This window comes from Centrocercus urophasianus, unplaced genomic scaffold (genome assembly GCF_019232065.1).
Source record: "Centrocercus urophasianus isolate 14NV4802_14NV808 unplaced genomic scaffold, USGS_Curo_1.0 seq_29, whole genome shotgun sequence".
In the NCBI taxonomy this organism is placed as follows: domain Eukaryota; kingdom Metazoa; phylum Chordata; class Aves; order Galliformes; family Phasianidae; genus Centrocercus; species Centrocercus urophasianus.
The window spans coordinates 4850911-4877493 of NW_024884855.1; the positions used below are offsets into that span (position 1 = coordinate 4850911).

At 43.1% G+C, this 26583-nt stretch overlaps 1 protein-coding gene across 3 annotated transcripts; it reads right to left on the reverse strand.

Moving 5' to 3' along the window:
- Window positions 1-406: 406 nt before the first annotated feature.
- EEF2K (eukaryotic elongation factor 2 kinase) lies at window positions 407-26500 on the reverse strand. Of its 3 annotated transcripts, XM_042827875.1 has the most exons (19): window positions 26438-26500; window positions 21081-21399; window positions 19717-19767; window positions 17861-17961; window positions 16332-16392; window positions 15693-15730; window positions 13451-13622; window positions 11644-11793; window positions 9724-9856; window positions 8987-9114; window positions 8165-8366; window positions 7866-7933; window positions 7061-7138; window positions 6166-6228; window positions 5424-5558; window positions 4869-5057; window positions 4359-4483; window positions 3810-3988; window positions 407-3161 (listed from the first exon to the last, which is right to left on the reverse strand). In XM_042827875.1, the coding sequence occupies exons 2-19, from the start codon at window positions 21324-21326 to the stop codon at window positions 3052-3054; spliced, it is 2229 nt and encodes a 742-aa protein (XP_042683809.1). In that variant the 5' UTR covers window positions 21327-21399; window positions 26438-26500; the 3' UTR covers window positions 407-3051. The 3 variants fall into 3 exon arrangements, with proteins under 3 accessions (XP_042683809.1, XP_042683810.1, XP_042683811.1); XM_042827876.1 differs by lacking the exon at window positions 19717-19767; XM_042827877.1 differs by lacking the exons at window positions 19717-19767; window positions 21081-21399; window positions 26438-26500 and adding an exon at window positions 19234-19513.
- Between the last annotated feature and the right edge of the window lie 83 nt (window positions 26501-26583).

Below are 26583 nucleotides of genomic sequence, written 5' to 3' on the forward strand. Positions count from 1 at the left end.
GTGTACTCATTACACTACAGAGAAACTCAACACAAAGACAACAGCACATCACCCTTCCACCTCTCCTGAAGAAAACAATTTCCTTGTCACACGTCCAGTAGTTTCCTCCCAGCTATTTCCAACTGTTGGGAGTGCGAGAAAGCAGGGATTGAACAGGAAAAAACAACACGATTTCTGGAAGCTTCTAAGAGTAAAACTGAACTTTGGAACATTTTAAGAACTCTACTGTGAAAACTGACAAAAGAACAACTTCAGTGACCAGTCAGAACGAAACCAGACGACGCGAGATGGAGGGGAATGATGCAGAAACTGGTATTTGCATGGCTGCTGTACAAAGAAGGGATTCCATCGTGTTGTCCTTACCCAAGCTGTGCTCCCACTGACATTCAGAAGCACTGCGCCCAGATAAATTCCACCAGGCCTCAAGATTTATTCTCGCATTTTTAAAAAATACAGATTTTTATTTATTCATTGTGAATAGATTAAAAATACAGCATGGAGCAGTATCGTTCAGAAAGTCTGTCAATACAGTTTTCTTTATCTTCAAAAGAACATCATAGAATAAATTGTGCATATTTCTGTAAACGATCTTAATTTTCAACTTCCTGTCAGCCCTCCTTACTGTACAGCTAAATAACATGATACCACCTTAGGACTGAAGGCAGTCTACAGTACTAACAAGTACTGGCAAACAAATTGTTGATCATGTTATTTTTTCACTGAGCTATGTGGACATTTACGTATCAGATCTACAGAGAACTGTCAGCAATTACTGAATGTAGCAAATTAAACTACATCAAAAAGTGTCAATAATTATACTCTAGTCCTTTACTTACATATTTTGGACGGTTGCATAAAATCTCTCCTCCCTGCATGTTGGTGGGGTTGTTACATATATGCTTTCTTCTCAAGGAAAACCTCAAACTCTTGGCACCAACACCTTACAGGGAAAACAAAACCTTTTGTCTCCACTGGTTACAACACCTTCACTGTAGGTTTTGCACAAAACACTCACTATTCAACCACCTTCAGAGATGAATGGCACAATCGCCTTTCATCGCCAAGTAATAATTAAACAACATGGAGGAGCAAAAAGGCCACATCCAAGAGGCTTTAGACACTCAAAACACAACTTGGATAGGCACTTAAAGCATCCACTGATGGTTGCAGTTATTAGCAACACTGTTTAACAGCAATTTCAAGTCCATTTGCCAGAAAGAGTAAATGGGGAACGCAGCTTCGAGGCCCAGCGACAAGCACACTCATTAGGGAAAGGAAGAATGAACTTTTCTTTCCTGAACAGTTTCTAAATTTTACAATAGTCCTTGTATATGCACGCAAGCAGCTCCACTGAAATCAACTGCATCAACATGCAGCCTGTTCAGTTCTACCCATAAAAGCTCAAAAGCTTTGCTAAAGTGGGGCTGGCTATGCGTTACAGACACTCAGCAATTCCTAAGGGCTGCCCCTTCTCCATCCCAGGAAATATCCTCAGGAGACTGCTGCACCAACAAGCCATAAAGCTTTTGTGTTAATCTCCTGCAGAATGACTGTTAGCCAAGATAAGAAACAGCAAGAGCTGCTGTGTTCTCTGTGAAGCACTGCAGTTTTTAGAATAAAATACTGGATTTGGGGAAGAAAAAAAAAATCTCCGTGCCATGATAATGCAACCACCACCATGTATGGCTTAAGATTATGCAGACAAGATTCAGGAATTCAAGTGTTTGGGGATTATAATGTTTTCTCATTATAATCAGCAATTTTCTGAACCTGACACTTAAAACCATTAAACCATTTTTGGCCTCTTCTGAAGAACAGAGGCCTTTTAGAAACTACAGGAGATGATGCTAAAAGTCAGGTGAAAACTCCCCAGTGCTAATACCATGGAAAACAAGCTTTGTACCGTATGGTAGTATTGAATAAATTACCCAACATAATCTGGAAATTTACATATATACTTGCATATATCCTTCATCAGTCAGCTCAAATCTATCAAAGCATCATGTGAAGTTACTATATGAACCATAAGAGAGCAGAAAAAAATACACAAAGCCATTTAAACCAGGTAAATTATTTTCTATACATAGATATAGGTAAATCAACATCACCTAAGTTTTACAAATATCCCTCTGGAAATGCTGGGTATTGGTACTGGTATTCTCATTTGAAGTGAGATGTTCTCGCTTTGCTGAGAACTGAGATGTCTCTGTAAAATTAACTATATATTACCCATATAGTGCAGATCATTCTACTGTAAATCACTGGGCAAAAACTACTACATGAGATCAGTAGAATTCTACACAGTGAGGTTGTTATACTGTACAAAGTGTGAAAATGAGAGAGGTAGCTGGATGCCTCACCTCCTTAGGATCACTGATGTTCTTCTGATGGTAAAACATGCAGTGGTGGCAACAACACACATTCCACTCTGAATAACCTCACTGTCATTCTGAAGCCTTTTTTCCTACCCCTCTCCAAACTCTAAAGACTCTATCTAAAATTAATTTGAGAATAAACCAGTGCCCACTGAAAGAATGGGACTAGTTACTAGGAGGAGCTGCATGCTTTGCGTGCTTATACTGCACACTTACATTCACATGCAGGTTTGGGGTGATATACCAACAATGAAGAAATGCTGTGAATGAAGGAAAGTTTATTTATCTTGTATGTGGGGGAGGAGAAGAAAAATGTAAACACACTGAGCAGTAGCTGCGTATAAAGCAGGACATGTGAAACCCAAGCAGTCTTTGGCTTCACTTTCCATTAAAAAAAAAAAAAAAAAATTAAAAAAATTAAAAAAATCAGCCTCCTCTGTTCTAACAGTTAAAAATATAGCTATATAAAAGGTCCAGAGTGTCTGTTCTACAGCTTTAAAACACTTGACTGAAATACGCTATAGTAACCTACATCCCAGCTGCATTTGTATTTCAAAAGAAGTTAGAAAACTAAAGTACAAAAAACTGCTAACGCCACAAAAATATATCTTTTTAGCTGCAAACATAGTAAGTCTTTTAAAAAAAGTTTATCTACAAGAACTGCTTAATTGCAGTGTCATTCTTCCATCATTGCCCAAGCCTCTTCTGCTTTCTGGTAGTACTGATTTGCCAGTCTGCCCTTCATTGCTTCCATTGCTGCTTCTGCTGCTTCTGTGTAGAGATCACCTGAGGCAGGAAACAGTATCAGTGACATTGACAAGCTAAAGGCATCTCTCTTTATCATGAAGCAATTAAAGGACGAAAAGAGAAACTGGGTTCAAAATACAGGGCCAGATCTATGGGTGCAACTGGGTATTTTACTACTGTTAGCAGAGTTACATCAGCTGGGAATCTGGCTTTCACTCTTTAAGTTCAAAGTTACACATCTGGCTGCCGATGGCTCTTCAATGTATTTACAGTGACCATAAAATGGAGTAGCCCACAGGATCCTACAAGTTAGTATAGATTTATATGCCTAACATACAGCTTACATAATAACTAAGACAGCACTGCATAAGACCTGAAGTTATGGGTGTAACTTAAAATACAAGCAGCAACCTGCAGTTCAGTGGCCTCATAGGGAGTGAAGGATAACGTTAGCTTCTTGGTGTGCCACAAGACTGGAGCAGGCACCACCCACTACCCCTGTCATCAGCAAAATCTCTTCCCACCCTCTCCCCTCAGGATTTTCAGCCTTACATCACTCACTGTCATTACAACTTCAGGGTACCAACCCTCTGAATGCTTTATAGCTGAACAATGCAACGAAACGCATTTTTTAGGTATGTGAAAAAAAAGCAGAATTACTGCTTATAGAAAAAAAAGTGGACTCACCTGATCTCTGTGGGTCCTTGTCCAGGTGGAACCCTCCTGTCATTAGCATCTCTGCTTCCCTGGCCAGGAGCAGATACCGGGGCTCATCCTGAGTGCCATCATATTCACCTCCCTCATCATAGTCAGTCATGTTCAGGGCAGCGTTGTACCAGTACAGAGCTTCCTTCCAATCCTGTTCTCTGGTGTTAAAGAACATTTAGAAGGCAGTTATCTTAGAAAACAAATAAACCTTGCACTGTAGATGCAGAATTCAATTTTGCACTAGACTTTCAGAGCCTTGATGGTCTCCAAAAACACAAGTGTTTTCACACAGGCTCACTAAGTCTGCATTGTAGCACCAGATCACTCTATCAAGTGAGGCTGGGGTGACTTCATTGAGAAGTTATCAAGCTAAAGTGTCTTGATGAACTCCTAAGTGAGCTTTCATGACTAGCTGCATGCTTTTGGTCTTATAGCTTAATAGCTCTTCATGTGAACAAGAAGATGTGCAGCAATTATAATACACAAATACACTAACTATAAGTTAGATCACTCAGTCATGCACAGTACCTCTCTGAACCAAGATTGACACCTGTATCGTATGCTCTTGCTACCAGAATCATGGAAGGCCGGTCTCCAGCTTCTGCTGCTCTCAGCAAGTAATCAAATCCTTTTTTTCTGTTCTCCTTTGTGTCCTAGTAAAATAAAGAAAACCTCTAAAATGAATGTTTTTAAGTACAACCACTCTTTCCTTTCTCTGACACTACATGCCTATTTTTCTGTAGGTTACCAATGGCTGCAAGTGTTGAATATGTCTGAAAAACAGGCTCCAAATTGCTGAGTAGATGAATAATAAAAGTACTTTAAAAACTTCCTAAAGATACACAACGATTTGCTGGCAATAGCAACAGGCAGTGGTTTTGGTGCTTTGTCCAAGTCCTTAACTACAAAGTCATTCATCTTCTCTGAAAATACTACAGAACAGCTAACCATCACTTTGTCTCCATTTCCTCCTACTCTCATTTTTCCATGTGAATGCAATTTTGGATTTTGAAATTTTCTTTCCTTTTTCTTGTTTACCTCTAAAGTGACCTCGGAAAGAATGTGATGTGGCAGCTGAGAGCACATGAGTCCTAACCCCACAATGGCTTCCAGCTCCCCGCAGTCTGCAGCGTGCTCCAGGTGGAACAGGGCCGACTCACGATCCCAGTCCTTGTCCTTCTCACAGAAACGCCCAGCCTCATGGTAACGAACCATAGCCAGATGAACCTAGAGCACAGGAATGCAGGAAAGATACACAGGTTTAACAATAGATCTGATTCTTCAGAAGCCACTGCCCATACTTCACTGAGGCACAAGAAATACCTCACTGAAGTGACTACTTAAAGTTGTGTACGTTCCTGCAGAATCAAACAGCAGAATCCTTCCCAAAGGAGCCCAACTACTGCAAGTCCAAAGGCAGACGGAATGCGTGGAACTTAGACAGCCCTCATGAAATATGATTAGGTGACAGAAAGCATTACACACCTGCCATTTATTTTCACCTGCATGATTAACTCATGCGGGGAAGCACCCATACATGAATAAAAATACACTTCTTCCATCTGGAAAGAAGAGTTACCAAATCCATCCTACCTTCCCAAGGATTGACTTCCCAATTTTCTTTTCAAGTTCTAGTGCATTGAGCCTCTGAATTTCTTGAGCAACGCAGGATGGTCTGTGGATGTGGACTCTGGAAGAATTGTAGAGATTCCATTTCTCCACACTTACCTGAAATATGGAACATAACACCAACTTAAAACTTCCATACTATTCATTTTGGTTGCCATTCAGAAATCAAAGCCTCTATTGATAGTATCACTGACCAGTAACTTATTGTTCTAGAAACTAGTTACAACGGGCTGTATTTTATAAAAGCATACAAACAGGTCTGTTCTTCCCTAGTTCAATTACATGTACAGTGGTGAGAGCCACTTAAAATGCCACAGGCTTTAAAAATCTTACCCAGCTATGTATATGACACAATTTGAAAATAAAAGTGGAGAAATGAAATATCAAGTCAGGCAGAAAAAAATCCATAGAACTATGATTCTTTTTTAAGTTAGAAACCCAGGCAGTCACTGATTTACATTTACATTAGGTACAGTTAAAGAGGTGACAATTTATTTATGATGGTATTTCTGTAAGTGAAAAATAAAGACAAAAACAAAAAGGAAAAACACAGAGGGGTAAGTTATTATTAGCAGAAATTCTGTAGCTGAAAAGGAAGGAAAACTGGTATCTGATTTAGTGATGTAAAGCTAAATGGTAGATGAGTGGAACAAAGAATAAGCAGAGTGGTAAACTCAGTGTCTATGAACATTTCTGCTTTGTTTACCCTTGCAGAGCTTCCCAAACTGTCTTCATCAGATTCATGTCTTCGGTTGTTGTTTGAATGGCCCTGTGTTAATGTAAAGATTTGCAACATTTAATTTAAAGCAACCAATGTCTGCAAGTTACTCCCTTATATTACTCCTATCCAGGAAAACAGGGACAACAATCAAAATAGTTTCCAATGACTTCTCTTCACCCAGTGATACTGCAATATAAGATAAAAAGGAATATGCTGGGATGGTAAGGAATATAGAATCACCAAGCTTCAATCCTGTGAACTAGATATTCTATGAGAACTACCCTGAGATTTCCAAGGTGACAAAAAGAGTGCTACCCTTTAAAGCAATATTTCTCTTTCTTATCTGCAAATTAAGTATCTAGTTAAGATGTTCAGGTCAAAAAGCATTTCTTTGTAAGTTTTTATTTTAAGGGAGTAGCCACCTATCCCACAGGAATTCTACTGTTGCATATCATTAACTGAGAACAATATTAAATACTGTGATACCTCAAGCCATAACAAGTAATAGAAAGTAGAGAATGTAAAGTCTGAAAGCAGTCAGACTCACAGATTCAATATGACTTGCTATTAAGGAATGTTTCTCAAGTGCAACACACTACGCTTGAAAAAAAAAAAACCAAACCCAAACCAGCAACCCATAAACCAACAATATGCAACCAAATGTGATGTTTGAAATTAAACTCCTCGTTACAAATAGTGTAAAGGTGTTGTGAATATTCCCAAGATAAGTAAGTAATTTTGCAGCGTGAGGAAGTTTCTTTCCAAACTGTTCCCTCTGTTCACAAAGTCTGCATCAGGATAAAAATGAGATTCTTGTATAGAATCACTTCAAGTATGAACAAAAGGCTTAATTCTGCTAAGCCAACAGTCAGGTTCTTACCTTCTCTCTATGATCCAGATCTTCTAGCTCGCTTCTCTTCTCACTGGGATATCCACTGTCTCCACCATTTTCAAAATCCTACAAAAGATGAAAAGAAAGCATAAATTAGCATTATGCTTTGTAAGGACCTCAGCTTGACACTTCCTCAGAGGAAAACTTCTGTTTAGTTTAATGAGGTATGTTGTGCGACCTCTGACAGACAGAACAAGACTCAGAAGGTACAGCTCGAGTCCATGTTTCCTCCAAGATACATGATAAATTAATAAATAAAAATCAAGGATGCGTATTTGATCAAGCCATGAGTTCATTTAATGTAGTTTCGAGTCTTAGGCAGTTGAAAGATAAAATAATTAATGGACAGCCCTGGCATGGTGGCTCTGGTGTAGGAAAATTCCTTTCACAAACTTACTGCAGAGAATCTCAACTGAGGAGACTAACATCCCTCAGTATGGATATTTGCAGAGACCTCATCAATGGGGATTCTGTTTAGATGTCATACCACAGCTGCTGGCAAAAGTGCCTAAGGCAGGCACAACACGCAGGCAGGGGAACAGATACATATTTTAATTCCCTGTTAAAATATACCAGATGTAAATAAATTTCTGAAGAAGAAAATAACGCTATTTCAAAATAAAATATTCTTCCTGTGTAAGAAATAACAAATTCACACAGGTAATGTGACCTGCAGCACTGAGAGCAGGCTGAGAGCCTTCATGTGCTCGTACTGAGCAAAGCCTTCTGATAGTTCTTTGAAGAGATATTCATTAAGGAACAGCAATCTCATTTTCCATTGAAAAGAACTCACCCTTTGGTTATCAAGCTGATCACAGTCTTTGTGAACCAAATTATCTACTTCATTGAACACGGGCCAATCTAGGACAAAAAAAAGTGCATCTTATCTAAAGATAACATGCCCAAAGAGAAAATTCTATGTGTTATCTTACTTCAATCAGTTTTTTTCATAAAAACATCCTTAAGAAATGAAAACATTAATTGTCCACACAGAAGTACTTTGACTAAATACAACATACTGTGTATTTAAAACCAACCAAATGACACAATATTTAAGAACCGTCAAGGAAGCTATGTGTGAAGAGCACTCACGAAGCATGTCCATCTTTTGGCTGTGGGGGGTTGCAGAAGAAGGAGAGCAGGGCAGAGAGTCAAATGCCACATCGCTCATGCTTTCATCTCCAGAGTTCTCAGACAGGCGGGAGAGCAGGGGAGGCCGACTACCAGAGATGGTTCTCACCCTGCTGCTGCCACATTTCTCCTCTGTGCCACGCAGAATTGTCTGAGCTGATTCCTTGCAAATTAACAAGAAAATCCCATGAGTAATGCTTCACTGTGTTCTGAATATGACATATAAGTCAATATGACTGCTCCTCCACAGGGGCCCTCCACAGAAGCAGGGGGAAAGTAAGCATGTGTGCATAACGACCCCCTTTGCACAGTTCTAGACCTCAAAAAATATCAAGTGCTGGCATCATTACAGCCAGAGGAAATTCTGGTTAGGAATGAATTCCATTCAAAACATATCCCCCAGTTCCAGTCTTGCAAACATCAACTGAAGTTGAGATCAGTTGAAAGTGAGCAGTTCTATTCTTTTTTAGTTTCCAAATTAGTTTTGTGACCTAAAAAAAAAACCCCACGCTACTAACAATTTCATCATTCTAAGCATTCAGATTTGGTCCTAAATATGTTTGCTTTCTGATGCTCTAGTTAAAGTTACTGAATGAATTCAGAGCCAAAGACAGATAAGTACATTTTAAACTGTTGTATTTTAAAATGCAACATTAGTAATTAATGTGGTTTTATCTGCCACATAAATCATATATTTGAGTTTTATTAACAGTGCTTTTAAAATTAGAATAAATCAGCTATACTGCTTAGCTACACTTTTCATTTATTTCCATCAGCACTTACAAGCAATTTGTTACTATGATCCAAGGCATCTTTTTCTTTGGATGAAAGGTCAAACGGTGCAAGGCCCATGCTTTTGCAAATCTTGTTACAGGAATGGGAATGAAAGAATAAGGCCATACCTCGAACACCTGTGGCATTGAAAAAAAACTATGAAGGGTTTGCTCGAAGTTTACATGATGGATTACTTATTAAAAGCTACAAGTTCTAAAGCGCTTTCTAAGAAGCCAAAAGAAGACAGAAAGGAAACAAACAAACAAGTGAAAGTAGTCTGCAAAATCTTTAACAACTATGTATGCATGGAATATCATAAATAAAGAAAATTGGAGAGAGAACAACTAAACTTGATCCTGCTTTGTTCCTTGACTTGCTGTGTTCCATGAACAACTTCATGTATGCAGCTTTAACAACATGCAAGACTTACCTGTCTACATTCATCAGTGCCCACTTCTGCAACGTGGCAAGGAAATTAAAGGCCATAATTACTGCTTTCACGTTGTAGGAAACTACTTCATTTCATTACTCGTTTGGCCTAGGTGTGGGCCAGCAGACATAAGCCACAATCAGCTCCTGTTTTAAATCTGCCTGTGATAAAATCTACCAGCAACAGAGGTTCCCCAGCTGTTTCCAAGGCCCTCAGAGAAGTGCCTGCCTGCTCAGCCATGTAGCTGCTATTCAGCAGACAGCAGGAAGAAAAAAATACGCAGCCAGCAGCTCAAGAAACAAGATATTGTTTTTACCTAGGTTGCCATCTCCAAAATCTGTACCACTCTCTGTATGGATTTGAGGGTCTGTGTAAAGATCTCCAACTCCCTGGATATCGACAATAATGAGTTGATGTCCTGAGCGCTCAAATGTGAAGTGACTGAAGGCCTGCAAAGAACACAGACGTCTGAGAAAACTCACCCCTGAACTACCAAAACCAGCAACACTTCCTCAGAAATTACAGATACTGTACTAGTGAAACAGACCTGGTAGGAGCGTCATGATGAAAGCAGTAAGAGACTAAGAGGATATTGCAGGGTTTTGTCCCTGCATAAGCCTGGCGTCACACAAATTACACTTGGGCATAAATTCTGGCTGACTGGCTCATGTGAAACCATGCAAGTCAATCAAGCGGGATTTTGCCCCCGGATCTTAACCTGGAGGGCATAACAGAAACACTAGCAGTTCCTCATAAATTGTTTTACTAATTATTGCCACTCAGGCTGCATCAAAATACCCAATATCCTATGCAGTGGCTAACTAGTTTTTTTGATGGGGAAGAAGTAATTGCTTTCCAGGGTCCAAATGTGGATGAAAATTTCAGACATCTGCTGAATGCAAAGAAGTATCAGCTGCCTCTGTGACACTGCTTCTCCAACCTGGCCCAACTCTAAGACGGGCTAACAGGGGTAGGAGAAGCAGGTAGAACAGGTAACAGGTAGAAGAGCAGCAAGAGAACGTGCTTTATTCCTCTTTCCAGTACAGGAAATTCTGTTTCCCATACAGTGTTGTCCCTCAGAGCTGCTAGGCAGAGGGAATAACCAGCAGCCAGCAGAGCCTGTGCAGAATCACCTCTGCATAAACATTCTGGCAGTGCCAGTGGATCTCCAAACTCTGCAGCTCTTGGACACTGCTTCTGCCACCAGGAAAAGCCCCACCACATTATGCAAAAGGAAAACATGAGCATCCCCTGGAATTCTTCCACTACTGTGCCCACTGGGAGGCCCTCCAGAACAGCTGATCTGGCTCTATATTCATGTATCAGACAGTAAAATGTACATTTGTATGCTTTAAATGCTGTGTTCCAAGAATGAGGTATAAAAAGCCCTTTGGCAGAAAGCTGAGCCATTAGGATCTCCTGGGAAGGCCTCCAAAAAAGTACTGCCAGGCCTGGGGGAGGTGACTGGTGGTGATAAACAAACACTTTCATTGCAGCAAATCTCACAGAACACTTTGTTCCCAAACTGTGAAAATTCAGCACTAACATAAATGTCCTGCTTACACTGAGCATTGCATAAATACCTTAAAAACAGGGGAAAATGAAACTAACAGAACTCTCAACTCTCCATAAACACTCATTTGATATGCTAATCACTTTGCATTCTTTGTAAAGTATTTTAAAAGCTCTGTGAACTACAAGAATTCCAATCGCTTGTAATCCATAGCTGTGTTTTTATAAGCAATCTCAGATTCACCTACTCAGACACTGCAGCTGATAAAAAAGTCTTTAAGCACAAATGCAGATGATGTTTATTTGGTTGAATTAGATATCTGCCACCTCCTTTTGTGTATTACTCTGAGGTAACAGCAGACTACTTAGTTACTACTTACTACAAATTAAAGCCTGCCTTAACTCAGGAATTGTTTTACTGCCTTAACTCAGTAATTAAAATTACAGGCATCAAAATTCTTAGAGGCAAAAGGCTTATGGCTCCCAAAGAACATTAAACATGTTCAACTCCACTAAAAATCACCAGACAGTGAAAAGCAAAAAAGAACTGCTCAGCACTGAAAAAGCAGGCCCCTGGTAAGGGGAGGAGATACTGCAAAAAGAGAAATTCATCTGGCATTGTACTGTAACGCCTGCAGTTTTCTTTCTTGGCAGTAACACTTCTGGGCACAGCCAACAAACTGCTCCCAGCAGACTCTATGGAAAGTGTTACACAAAGCCTCACTTGCGGAGTGAGACGAATGTTGTCATCTCGCACAAACCCAGAATTGGAGTTGTATTTGATGTATTTGCCCTCAATGTAATGTTCCACGTGAAAGAGAGGTTTTCCAGGTCTGTTCTTCATTTCGATTATACAGGTCTGTACTATGTCCACCTAGGAAGGGAAGGAAAATAAACAGTGACTATCAGAATACTGTCTTCGGATCAACGTGCGTGCGAATGCTCCAGCTGGGAACACTTTGCCAAATAATTGCCAAGATCTGTCTGTTTAACAGAGGGATGGAGGATAAGCCATTTGCTGCTTTGGCTATTGAGGGAATTTCATAAATTAAAAGCAGTCACTTCAAAACAGTTTGTTTCTGTAAAAAAAATCCTACTGAAAAATTCTTAGCAAATGTTGGCTATTTTATTTCTTCGGAGACTTTAGGTATGTGCTGCAAAGAGTCTGTGCCCAGATACCAAAATACACAGTAACCACTGCACAACTTATAGATGTGCCTCTTCAAAGAAGAACTGAAGACTTTCTGCCATACAGATATTTCTGTATCTGGCCCACCTCATCTCTCTGCACCAGACACATTCCTAGCCCAGCATTCCTAGAACCCAGCATAACTCTCACTGTGATTACACCTTTCTCCCATGGCATTTAGAACTTGACTAGATTCTTCCCTGTGTCCTTCAACCTTTACCTCCTTTCGGCACTGCCAGACAGACAGTTATTAACCAACCCTTTTCTGGAATGCAACACACACAGTCCACGTAGTCAGAAGCGCTCACTAGTTTTTAGCTATCAAACTGTGAAAGCCCTCACAACGAGGCACACATTTTGACCCAGGAGTCCTGTCCAATCTCACATCACAAGCAGCCTGTGGTAGAACCAAAAGCAGGACTCAAGGTCCCACAGAGCAAGGGCAGTGCCTTTCCAATCCTTTCTTCCTCTCAGTTGAAGCCACAGTAGCAGATTAAAGCTACAGCAGCAGCAGATTAAAGCAGTTTACGCACATTGATGCTGCGTACCACAGATGGCCAACAAACAGCAGCTACTGCCTGGGAATGCAGGACAGTGCAGCCCTTCATTCTTGCATCATAATTCTTGTCTTTCAAAAAAGCAGATTGGTGCTAGAGGTGCTTTTGTGCAGGAATAAAAGACCAGCTTTGAATCTTATGTGTTTGTGCACATTCCGTGCAAAGAGAACAAAAGCTTCTCTCAATACCCTGAGCCTGGTCTGATGCTCCATCTACCTGGGAGCTGCACACAACTTAATGCTTTGCTCTTTACATATTGTATTGAGACACCTAAAGGAGAAGGAGTCACAGCATCTAAATTATTTCACCAGTCCCTGGGTCCTGGAAGGGTTGTATCTGAACAGCTCCAGGTTCTCACTTCTTGATATCAATGCTAGAGAGGTATCTAACTAAGTGCACAAGACTTAAGCAACTACTTCACTGGAGCACTAACAGTTAAGTGCCTGCTGAAACTGCTGCTGGAAATACATACTGTGACATCTGGTTATCTGAAAAGCAGCTGGGTAAACACCAAAAAGAGCAAAGCAAACATCATTTGATTTTGGTGTTCAGTCAACACCTGAGAAAAGTCTGACATTGACAAAGTGCCTAATTTTGGACAGCAGAAGGCAATTTTGGCAATTATTTCATTAAAACACAACTACCATAATGATGAAAGACAGCAAAAGACCATTCAGCAATTAAACATAATAGAACATGAACAACTGATCCCCCTAAATACATTTGCAAACTATCTAACAGAAGAGCAGGACTGAATTATTGCATAGCAAGACCTCTGGATGTACCTGCTTGGGTGGTTTGTGCCGGTTGTACTCTTCTCCCCAGAGCTTTGCTTCCATCTGAAGTCGGACATCCTCAAAATACACCTCCCTGCCTACGCTCTCTATGTACCGCTTGGCAACGTAGTTATAGGCAGCTTTCCAGTTCTGAGTGTGTAAGAAGTTGGACAACTTTTTCCTGAAAAATAAATCATGTTTGAATTTTAAAAGAAGTCATTTTAATTCAATCTTCCCCATTTCTTTGTCTCCACTGACAAAGTCAGGCCATGAGATCAGGATGACTTTCAGTCTGGAGTAAATCTTACATCGTGTACCAGATAGATTACCTGAAAAGCAAAGCACAGGTGGGGAGAAAAGGAAAAACTAGCGTTCCATATGAATGGCTGGGAGTCTTCAAAGCACGTGTTTCATGTGCCTGCTGCTACTTCTCTGAACTTAGCACTTTCCTGACTTTTCTCCCACCATTCCCTCCCCCCCTCAAAAAAAAAAATATCACAAAACATAGTATGAAGGAGTTTTACAGCCAACAATTATTTCATGTAGGAATGAACAAGGAGTGGCATTTCAAACAAGAAATGAGAGAAGACAAACCTCTCCTAAGAGAAGAGCAAAGTGCTGCTTTCTCAGCACACAAGGGTGATAACTACTCAGTATCCTCTTCTCCAAGGAGAACTGTAGATTACCCTTTTTGCCCTGACTCCAGCTTCTGTTGAAGTGCAAATCTCTAATCCACAGGTCCCTCAAGAGTGAAGAAAAAGACCTCCTATAGGGTTACACAGCCACTGTGACACAGGCCTTAGAAGGAAGGAGCAAGTGAGCTAAGAATTACAGACAGAATTTGAAACCTGTCCAGATCTCTTAAGAAACAACCTTTGCTGTATAAAACATTTTATGTGCTCTTCTAAAGCCAACACTCCCTGAAGTTTATTGAACTAAGCACAGCTAATGCCATCACTGTAATGATGAAAGACCTGCATAAATCTACAGAACTCCAGATGGGAATTATCAGTGCACCACTGAGATTTATAGACGATTTAGGACTAGGAAGATGACACATAAATTACATTTTCTTTGTGCAATAGGTTAAGCAGCAAAGATAAATCTGTTCCTGTCTCTACTCAAGATATTCCCTAATGTGAAACTTGGTCATTCAGAAACAAAAACTAAAAGCAGAGTCAGCAGATTAAGATTTGTTACTTCCTAGGCTTCTCTACTGCTTATCTACGTGGCTCTGCAAGCATGGAGCCACCAGCATGAATCCATTCCAAAACAACGAAGAACTGAATGACTGAGGGGTTACTCTGCCCCTTTTTCCTGAAGTTCAAAACAGCATGTTTTTGATATTCAGAAGTTTCTCTTCCCAGAAATGAAACCAGACATGAAATACAGTCTCTTTAGATCCTGCAGCTGGAAAGTGGAGAGAAGAACCTAAAAGTGCAAGTGTACTTTCTCCAGGAAAGTCATATCCAGAACCTGAAAGGACAGGGTACTTTCCTAGGAGAGACTTATTTACAGGTAGGTGCTGATGCCCATAGACATATTTCCTAATATTCAGAAGGCAACAAAATAGCTCCTTTTGCCTTTCCTCATACTTCGCTGTTCTGGAATGAACAACTGCTAATGTTCAAGCTCTGTCTTACTCAGAACAAGATGTCTGGTACCCGTGATCTAAAGGAAACTCTGGGAGGACAGCCTCCTTTACTAAAGAAGGCCTTCTGAGTTGAGATCACATGAACTCAGCTATTCTTCTCCTTTTTTCTGTGCCCAAATATGGCCCTGGAGATGGCCTTCAGACTGCACACCAAATTTAGAGATAATATGGCATACTTAGAACCCAATAAAAATGAAACAAAGCTGCTGCTTCTGTATTTTTATGAATATTTTGCCTCCAAGAGATGGTGGAAATAGCATGAATTTATGAACTGCTAACTGACAGTATAACTTGCTGGAGCCAGGCACAACTGCATGTTATCCACGCCACTGTGGTTACAGTAAAGGCTGTGGGTTGGCTTTCCAAAGCAAGCTCAGTGGATGCATGCATCACACTTACTTAAGAGAATGATCTGCTTTGTGAATCCCACTCCGTGTGCTGTGGCTGAAGTTGCATAAATAGGAGTAGAGCCCTCAGCTACACCTTTTAGAAAAGCAAAGTGGGGAGCTGCACTTCACTTAGATGCCCCATCTGTGAGAAACTCCAGTCACCACAGAAGAAAATACTGCAGTAAAGATAAAGCTAGCAAACACTTACGTTCTGAAACATTCTCGCATTGCTCCACGGCCAAAGGGCTGGGGAAAAGGAAAAAACAAACCCGTCACTGTCATTTTCACAAAGTTCATTTCTAACCAGTAAGAGACACAACAATGCCCTCCTCCCCCTTATACCCTGGAAAAAGTAGTTCTCAGATAGGCTCTATAGCATACCCATATCCACAAGGAAAACTGAAAACCCACCATCCACTTGAGGCAGTAATTTGGGGAAAAGAAACACAGAGCAAGGTGATTCCAACTCATCGCTAATCATATGATTTAGCTGCCAAGTGACAGCAGCTTCTACCCTCACATACTGAACATAAGTAGGCCTACTGCCAGGCAGAGATGAGGCCAGCAGGAAATGGGAGGGCTGAAATGGGAGAGATCTCTGGGAAAGAAACAAATGCCTCTTACAGTGCTGATGGGGAAGATCTGATTCCACGTTCTACTGTTCTGGGAAGAAAAGTGTGCTGGGATACCAAAACATAATGCATGAGCCAGAATAGAAAAGAAAGGAGAAAAGAAGCATCAAAGCTTTTATGTGAAAAAAAAATCCTGCTGCCAATAGTCAGTACTAAGAAGGACACAATAAATTTGAGTGCAGACACAATAAACATGAAGGGCAGTGGGATCTTACTTGTGAAGCCATCTTGATGAGAACTTCATCTTCAACCCAGTCCCCAGTAACTGCATTGTACCTGCAAAACCAGAAGTTGTGCTTCTTAAAGGTAACGCAGAACAAACCAAAATCTTCCCATTTTCACCACCTATGCTTCCTCATCTCTAATTAATTGCTTGAAAGGCCTGCTGCCATCCAATATAACTTCCATTCCTCCTACCATGCTCCTGCCCTCCTTCCATGGTTAGTCCTTCAAGTGAGAAAGAAGAAATGTATCCCTCTTCAAATGGACACCGAATCCTATGGATGATAAACAGACTCTGCTACCAAAGCTCGAGTTTTGCAACGATACAAAATAGGCCTCATCTGCTTTGGTAGTAAATCTCCTCTGTGATGCTTAGGCAGCTCACTGGGGGCACAAAGAGCCCTACCAACTCTACAGGCTATGGCTGTGACAAGCAGAGGGGCGTAACACTGCATCACGAGAGAAGCAAGTCTCTGCACAACCCCATGGCAATATGAACCATGACTCCAGTTTCTCCTCATCCCCTTAACTCCCAGTACAGTAAAACCAAACTGAAAACCAAAGGAGCTGAGTCACCAACACAAGGATTATTTCCCGCCTGACTCCCCGGCCCTGCACCAAGTATTTCATGCATGTATACACTTCAGTTCCCATTACATATCCTGTACCGCCCCTGCTTGCAGCAGGCAAAAGAGAGTTAGAAACAGAAATACTCGAGTCATCTCTTTTCCATGGGATATTTAAGCAGCCCTAAACCTGTGTGCAAACTGTTTCAGGACTGAAATAGTGTGGCAGATCAGGACCAGATGCAGTCCGTGGAGAAAGACAGTGCAGAGCGACAACATCATGTGATGGGAAGGGAGGCCTCCCCAAACACTGATGCTCAGGGGTAATTAGCCGGCCTCTACCTCCTACCCATTCCTCCTAGAAACCTGTGTCTGTGGGGTAAATGTTTTGGCAAAGCCTGTGCTAAAGCACTGAGAATAGCTCACAAGGCCAGACTGGGTTTCAGCACGTACACCACGCTGAGCTATTCTGGGCTTTGTAAGGATGTGAATTCCAGCCACACGCAGCAATACTGCACAGATAAGCAACACTGAAACTGTTACTTTGGGAAAGGCACGGAATGTAGTTTTTTTCCTAAGTTATTTAAGTAACTTGCAATATAGATATAAAATACTATGAAAAAACTCTCCTCCTTTATTGGAATTTATTTCCTTATTAGATTAAGTTTACAGAATTAATAAGACGATCAGAAAATACTTGCTGCCTATCTGTACGGTGAAACTGCTTAGGTGGTAGAGGGAAAAGAAGATAGTGGTTTGCTGAAAGGTTTAATTGTCTGACTGCATGCAGTATTTATGTACTGCTGGGAGATTCAGTTAAGACACACTCATTTTGGACACTACTGAAAGGTCTTCAGCCATGTAATTACACGCACTCTATACCACACCAACACAGTCCTTGTTTAAGGCATCAGATTCTGTTTCATTTCAGCATTAAGAGCAAAAAAACCCCAGACCTGTAGCGAGTGCCGTGTTCTGTCTCGATGTCCTCAAGATGAAATTCTGCCCAAGGATCAGGCATGTGCTTAGCTTTCTCAATAGCATGTTTCCAGGTTTCCTGAAGGAGTTGCAAACCAGTAAATTATTTACAGTCAGCAGCAGCCCATGAGAAGGGCATTTTCTAGAGAACGCAGTGATCTCAGTGTTACAAGGAGGTGCAGCTGCACAGCTCCCCAGCAACAGCGGGAGCAAGATATGGCAGACTGCCTCCATCATTTTATTTCCCTTTTTTCTGTATTTGGTACAGAAGATCACCCTGATATTTTATAGTTTCAACTATTATGAAGTAGATCAGAAATACACTGCATCAGGTTTCATTTCAATTCCTACCATCAGAAAGTTACTGAGAACAGGTAATCTGGTATAGTATGCACCAAATAGAACTAGCAAAAATTGTAACTGGCAAACATCCCTCATATAGAATATAAATAACAATGCCACACCTAAATGATATGAATTCCCTTCTGCTTTTCTATCTTTCTGTAACTAAAAGCACTTGCTGGCAGTATAAGCATAAAAAGAGCATTAGCAATAGAGCAATATGAAGGAGGAAAAACAGTGTGATAATCACCAAAGCCTGCAAACTGTGCTCAGTGTAAGAAACTAGAAATTGGCATGTTGTAAAAAATAGATTATCGTAACAATTCCAGACTAGTGACTATTTCAATCCCCACCAAGTCACCTGCAAAAGCTGAAAGGAATTTGCTGGAATTTAACATCTTGCTCTGCCAGCTCTATCAAATTAATTTCTCTCAACACTTTTATTACTCTTTCTATATTGTAATGCTCCTAAAGAACCGGAGCCACAATCCTGTAATGCCTTCTGCTAGGTGAGCAGGAGAAAGGGATGCTCTGCTCCCTCGGTCAAACAGCACCTCTGTAAGTGAGGAAATACCAGCCTCAAAGACTTTGATACTGCCTCTGAGACCCAATTTCAAATATGCAGAAACAATTACAATTTTTACAATTTTATTTTTCCACTTCGTATTTAAATCTCAGCCAAAACTTTAAAAAATGCTGTATAAAATTACTTCAGCAATGATATCAAGAAGTATGGCCGTGTTTATTTAGGCAGTAAATCAGCACACTCTAAAAATTCAAATATGTCCTTTTCCACCAAGAAAACCATGAAATGAACATAGAACTATAGTAAATAAAGTAAGGTTAAAAGACTCAATGAGAAAAAAGTCTTTCTGCATGTTTTTTAGCAAAAATGCTGTTGCCTCAGATCATGTGATGATGCACATTTCATACAGGTCTGAGCACACCTAACTGTGTATGCAAAGCATAAGCAGGGACAGACACAAGAATTAGGTGGTCCCTTACCTACCTCAAACCATTTTCAAGCAGGGTGCCTCTCTAAAAGGTGATGTGTCCACGATACATAGAAATGATTTAAACAAATGAGTTTTGTGCTTGATCTTGCAAGGTGCTCTGCATACAGCTCTGTTCTAATCCTCAAATGAACAGCAAGTTGGATGTTGTGTAAATGTACTGAGTGCTGTTTTCCTCCAGCATATGGCTGCCATACAGACCAAGCAGACATCTTGCTACTATTCTGTTGTTGCCCACAGTAGGAAATACGGTGAAGAAACAACTGCAGAGGCATGCTGTAAAGGAAGTGCTAATTCAGGGCAGAGAACAACAGGTGAGTACTGTTTCACTGAACAGCTATCTTGATCACATATGGGCTGAGGCAAGCAGTTCTTTCAGAAAAAAATAAATCATGAACAAAAACAGTCACAGAAGGGGAAAAAAGGACAAAAAAAGTTATGCATCTATTAGATATGGTGTTCACATTGTTTTAACCTACCCGACTACGGTCAACCACAGAGCCGTGCTTAGAGCGATGCTGTGTGTCACTCTATAGGACGCATAGAGACATGAAAGTAGGAAAACACAGGTGATAAGTCAATTGATTGACAAATAGCCTCCTCTCTGTTAATTAAAAAGAAGTTTTTTCCACTTAAAAGCCGCTCTTAGACTGAATCCCTCATTTAAGTTAATTCTTAGAACATCTGTCAACAAACCTGTTCAAGTTGGCAATTTTTTCAACAGGAGTTAAGAGTCTTGCTCAGTACCTAGCAAATTAATCACTGCTAAGGGCTGTCTAAAGGCACAGCACTGGCAGTAACTGTTCCATCTCTGCAGTTCCTTAGCAATGCCCCACGCTGCCAGCAGCCCTGGTGGAGGTTATAAGGTGCTGTCAGCCCTGGCTGGCTGCTTCGTTCTGTGTCAGAAGTCACCATTTCTGTGACTTCAGCAATGTTTGGAGAGCTGCCTGCTCCACATCTGATCACGTTTTATCTGTGCTAGAGCCAAGATACCAAAGCAGGCCTTGCAAAGCCCAAAGCACAGCACACATATTCTGCTCTCCCTACTGCAGGACATAAGCTTATAGCAGAAGCAGCACGATAGCTTAGGAAAGAGGAAATTAATGCAGTTTAAATCCTTATCAGTTTCATCTCTGGCCACGTGACTCACAACTCCCACACATATGCAAACCCAGGGGCAGGTTTTTACTACAAAACTAATTACAGAGCAATCTCCCCACAGGTCTTAACTTGTCTAGCCCGGCACACATTAAGATCTGTTCCATTGTCTATACTAAATGTTTTACTCCTCACATTCTTTAGAAAATGTACATTCTAATGCTTCTCCTAACTAGCTTTCGCAAAAACCTTACTGCAGACAAAATGGTTTCACTTTTGATGGATTATCTGTCAGCTGACTTACATAAAACCTCTGGTATCTCTGCAGAAACAAAGCATGCATTAGGCATAACTGAGATTTCAGAGTATCTATTAAATAAACAACGTTAACATTTTAATAAAGGGTGCATGAATAAAACTCTAAACCTTAGTCTAGAGAAAATCCGAGGGCCGTTCCAGTTGAGCATGAGCAGTGCATGCTACGGGTACCCAACCATGCAGTGCCCGTCACTTCTGGTTTTGAGGCTTTGTCTCCTGGGGATTCCCCTCCTGTCCTAAGAGGGACAGTCTGCAGTTCAGTGGCAGACCACCTGCTTCATGGAATTAACTGCAGGTCTGGAGACAACAGACTTGCATGTTTTACTGAAAAGCATTAGTTTAAAGAAAAAAGCAGTTACAGAACATTTCCCTCTCATGCCACCTATGCAAAATCCAAACCTTACTGAAGGCTGCAGCCAGTACTTACCTTGTAGTTAAAGGAGTTTCTAGGAGAAGAGCTAGAACTGTACTGCTCGGTTTTGGCTAAGTTGCTATAATAACTGTCAACTTTACTACTGGCAGACTTGTTAGAAACTGGATCATCAGTTATTGGGCAGATGTAATAGCTGTCTTCATCATCACTGTCTGCATCCAGGTAATTTCCAGAGGTCACTTCGGTCAATCTAGCATTATCAATCCCTTCCATACGGAAGATAAGGTCCTCGTCGGCCATGGCTGTGGGAGGGGGCTTTAACTCCTGCACTGAGGAAAGCAGTTCCAACGCACATGCAGGCAGAGGGGAGAACCTGGGTGAGAGAGAGAAGGAAAAAAAAAATTAATGAGCCATTATTCAAAGAACAACCCTACTGGAACTGCTCACTGGCCAATAAATACCATCTGCATTTGGCTGTATAAAAGCGAGCCCTGAGTACCTGTGTGAGGTTTTCAACTCCTCAGTGCTAGATCTGGGTTTGCAGAAGGTAGAGGCCTCTGCGAAGGCTGTTTTAAAATGGCTACAGGACTGCCAAAGTAAGATCAGCAGGCAGTGTAACCCCGTGAGACTGCAGGGACTGCACACCGCCCGCTGCTAACATTTGCTCACATTCCCAGCTCATCCCCTGCGTGTTTTTACCCTTCACCATCTGACAAGTGGAGTTTCACAGAACTCAAGGGAGCTGCGCCTCACACATTACATGGCTGAGTCCTCATTTTTTAGGACAACTCTTACTAAGGATATTGAATATAAAATTAACATACAAAATTAATAGCCAAAGGAGTTTGAAAGCATTACTGGGACAAGACAGAAAATTGCCCACAGCCCTGCCAAGACTTAAGCAAGCATTAGCTCCTACCCACCAAATGGCCCGAAGGGTGAAGCACATTGCCAGGACAGGACAACCCTGGGAGGACAAAGCACAGAGGAGGCCAAGGAGGGGGTGCCTGGCATTGAACCCCACTGCTGCCAAATGCAGTGCAGGTCTGGCAGTCTTCTGTGCAGCCCACTATAGCAACCCCGTGTACACGTATCTCCATTCACCAAAATAAGGGCTTCCAAATGACATGAGGAGCAAAGGGTAAAAGGAAAACAGTAACTTACTCTGGAAAGCCTACAAGAACAGATCCCACTGCATTTTCTTTTATTTGAAAGGTACAGATAAATCCAGCTGCTTACATGATGATCAATAGCAATTGGTATATGGCAAAAAACGTATTACATTTTGAAGGCTTACAATTGATTTAAATTCTCCATAGCAATGCAATTGCCCTACCAGTGCTCCCAATACCTCCACGGCTCCCTACCACAACATCAGTGCCTTCCTCCCCACTTGGCTCAATCCTTTCTAATGATTTGCATTATTTTAACAACCCAGATAACTGCAATCAGTGGAGCAGAGGATTGTTTGAAGCACATTTCCAAAAACCCTGTGGAGAGAGCAGAGCCCATCACCACTGGAGCTGGGCGCCAGCCTGCAGCAAATGCCATGGTCCTAAAGTTCATCCTCTGCCTCGTACAGATCAGGCAGCAGCTAGAATTACAGCTGAGCTATTTCCATCACACAGAGCTTACATGAAAAAACACTGTCCTGGATTAATGGTTCTTGTGCTTAACAAAAAGAGACAGCTCCGTAACCTCAGCTTTTTAGTAGCTCCCTGGACTGTAAGAGAAAAGAATAGGGAAGGTTTGGCTTCCCCTGGGGCCAAAATGAACTAAGCAAAATGAAAGTTTAAAAGATAAAAAATAAAATCAGATATGCAACAACGGCAGAACACACTCACTAAAATATGCTCTAGTTTTTCTAAGTCCGGGAGGTGACTTGTTGTATTTAGATAAGGCCTTTTGACACATTAAGCAGTGTTAAAGACCGCAGGGAGTTCCACAGCAGTACCAGAGGAGCCGCCCTGCAGCACGGCCCACCTTCCCAATTACTGATGTCACTTTCAGTGAGACAGAGCATTTGGGATGCACAGCTCCACTGGTGCAACAGCCACGTAATATAAAAAAGGCGAGGTGAGTCATGAACGTGTTTTTTCCTGGAGCTCAGGTTCCACCCCAGCCATCTCACCACGGCTCCGTGCCCAGCAGCCTCTGCCCATGCAGTGGCGATGATTCATCAGGACCGAACACAAGCGCTGCCTGCAGCTCACACGCTGCCGGCCACACGATGTGCATGGCACCATTCTGGGGAAGGAGGAGGTGGCCACTTTGCATACCTGTCACATCTTCCCTTCCACCTCACAGTATGGCTGTAGCCAGGCAGATTCCAGCACACGGAGGTGATGGCTGCAGGCCCTGCAGTACCGCAGCAGAGCACCTTCCATGCAAGCGCTCGTTTCCGTCCATCTCCTGCAGCACAGCCACATTCACATGTTGGGATGGGTACCCTGCTTCCCAGGGAGTATTGTGCCCAGGCTTTGCATTGCTTCTCTTCACCTCAGGCTCCAGGTGATCTCAGTACAAGTGCCCTTTCACCTTCACTCCTGCTCTTTTCCACTCATGCTACCAAGCACATATCCACGGGGCTGCTGAGATATTGAGGACAGCATGAACAGCCAGACTGGGCCACTGCCATGGTTCATCTAATGCCAGTGAAACCATCTCTCTGCCATGCACATTTGCTATTTGTATCCTCTGTCAAGAGCGCAGCATACACCCGATTGCTCCTGGACTCCCTCCTGGTCTCCCCACTGCCATTCAGCACTGAGGCTGCAGCCAAACTGACCACAGCTGAACCGACAGGCGAGAACAACTCTGCTCATGGGAGCGCTGGAGGCCTGGCCAGGAGCCCGTGGGCACAGCACGGCACTGCTGCCTCCACACAGCCTGCACACAGCAAGGCCCTGCAGGAGGGCCAGGCACTGCCTGACTCCACTGGGCATCTTCCTCCTTAAAAAGAACACTGCAGATTTACAAACGTCAGCATAGCTGTTAAACCTCCATCAGGGATTAAGGGTGCTCCCTGTGAAGTGAGCAGAGCCCAGCAGCACGCACTGCCAGGCCCCTGTATCAGTGACCATGTCCTCTGCCTCCTACACTGCCACAGCTGTCTCAGCACTTCAGCTTTAATTACTCACATCTCTCTGCTGCATGAGGAATAAGAAGGGTCAGATGACTGCAATAATCACCCAAACCTTCATACAAATTTTGCTGGCTCTTCAGATGGATACTGTGCATATACTGCAGTCAGGCCTGCCTGTTTTGCTGTCAATTTGAAGGCAAAAGTAAACCACGCAGAGCAGCACATCCTGATTTGTTGCACACCATGCACTGCTTAGAGCTCTGAAAATGATGGCCTTCTGCACTTCCAGCACCTGGCACCTGCCATGTTCTCAGCACCACGCAGATATCAACCCTCCTGCCAGCACCCAGCTAACAGGAATAACGCGTTTTACATGCTGGAAAAAATGGGGCAGGAAAAATCAAAGCCCCTGGAAGAGATGGAAGGCTGCCTGAACACTCAGAAAACACACCCACACATTCATTAGCGCTTCCAAAATCAAGCCCTGAAGCACACAACTTCAGGCAGACACACCTACTGCCTGGTTCTGGAGCTGCTGCACCCAACCAGTTCCACCAACCAGCCCAGAAATGACAACTCCAGAACTAAGTGTTCACTCTCAGTGCTGCTCCTCAGCTCTATGTACACTCTGCCCTCCTCCAACAGCAACAGAAAAACCCCAGGTCCTGCAGGGCTTGCAGCCACAGGAGGTGCAGCACAGCTGCCAACAGATGGTTGCTGTGGGACAGGTCAGCTGCTGCAGGCATTCACACACAGCAGGTGCTTCAGGCCCAGGGTGCTGGAGCAGCAGCAGTAACAGGAATGCTGCCACTCGCTTTGTAAATTGAATACTATTGCAGAAATCACTTTGTCTTTTGTCTCTCTGTTATTCTTGCAACTGTGCTTCTTGTAAAGGGCTCAGGTTTACCTTGAAAATGGAGTCACTAAATGCTGCCCTCATGTAACATGCTCTTTAAAACAGAATTCAATAATCAAATTTTAATCACACAAGCACTGCTCTAAACTTAACAGGCTTTTCTTGACCAAAAGCCCTACAAAAAACCCTGAGCTCCATTCCAAGGCTTACATTCTGCACTGCTGCATTACAGCACAAATCCAAACCATGCAGCAGCCGTTACTGCTGCTGTGCTCCCATCGTTCTGCCTCTGGTCCATGGCAAAAGCTTTCCTCGGGCTAAGTGGCAAAGAAGAGCACACCAACCCACTTTTTCTTTTAAAAATCAACCTTGTGCTATGCGATTAAAGAAGAAAAAGTCAGATACAATCAATTATTAAATCTGATTACATTTCTACTAATTTTAGGCTTTTCCAATGATTGTCTCAACTATTTTTTCTTTCTCTCAGCATTATAATCAAGAGCCACGCTACCAGCACAGGGAGGTGAGTTGCAAGGACAATGCTCAATGTTGTCGAACATAGTGCAAGTGCAAATACACAACCAGAGGGGAGGATTCACATCAGAGCGCTGACAAAACACTGCTTACTTCTGCAGGGTGCCTGTTGTGATGAGACAGCTGGTACAGCAGAATCCCTGAGAGAGACCCCAGGAGCCTATGGACATGCTTTGATTCTGAGGGCTCCAGACAGCAGAAGGGAGCACCTCGGATACCTTTCTAGGGCTGTCCCAGCTCTGACACAGTCCTCTGTGCTCCTTCAGCGCACGGCAGGGACAGGGGCTGCCCCAGCACAGCCCAAACGTCTGTAGGGTCAGCGCTAAGGCGAGAACGCTCCGCTCCCTCTCGCCGAATAAAATCCCTTTGCTTTAACGCATCCGCCAAAGCCACCAAGCAGGAGACCTGCAACAGCACCGAGCAGCTTTTCTCGGAGGGAGAAACGAGCAGCAGAGATCTGAGATGTAACCGAAGGACCCCAAAGGCCGCGCACCGTACGAGGCGCAGACACAGAAGCAGCGTTCCGAGGAACGGCCCGGCGCCCGGCAGGCAGCAGCGCGGCACAGCCCGCGTCCCGCAGCGCCCAGCAGCCTGCAGCCGTTCCCACCTGCGCTGCACACGGCTGAGAGAACTGCTACAGCGAGTCGAGCTGACCGCCCCGATAGGAGCCGGGCGAGGAGGCAGGCTTGCGAACGGCCTTCCGCTGCAGCAAGCGGCTCTGTTTTTTTACTGGGCTTTCCGTTCCGGGCTGAACAACGCCGAGGAAGTAACTGTGACTGATTTCTCCGCGGACACCCGCCCGGCGCTCCGGCCCCGCTCCGCGCTCAGGGATTCCCGACGCGATCCGCCGCCGTCCCTGGGCATCTCGAGAGCTGCCGCCCAGGACGGCAGCCCTGACCGCCCCGCCGCGAGCCCACCCGGCCGCCAAGCACCTACCGGGAGCCGCAGAGCGCGACGTGCAGCGGAGCCACCACGGCAGCCTGTGGAGCGGGGCGGGGCGGGGCGGGGCGGGGCGGGGCGGGGCGGGGCGGGGCGGGGCGGGGCGGGGCGGGGCGGGGCGGGGCGGCCCTCAGCTCCCGCCC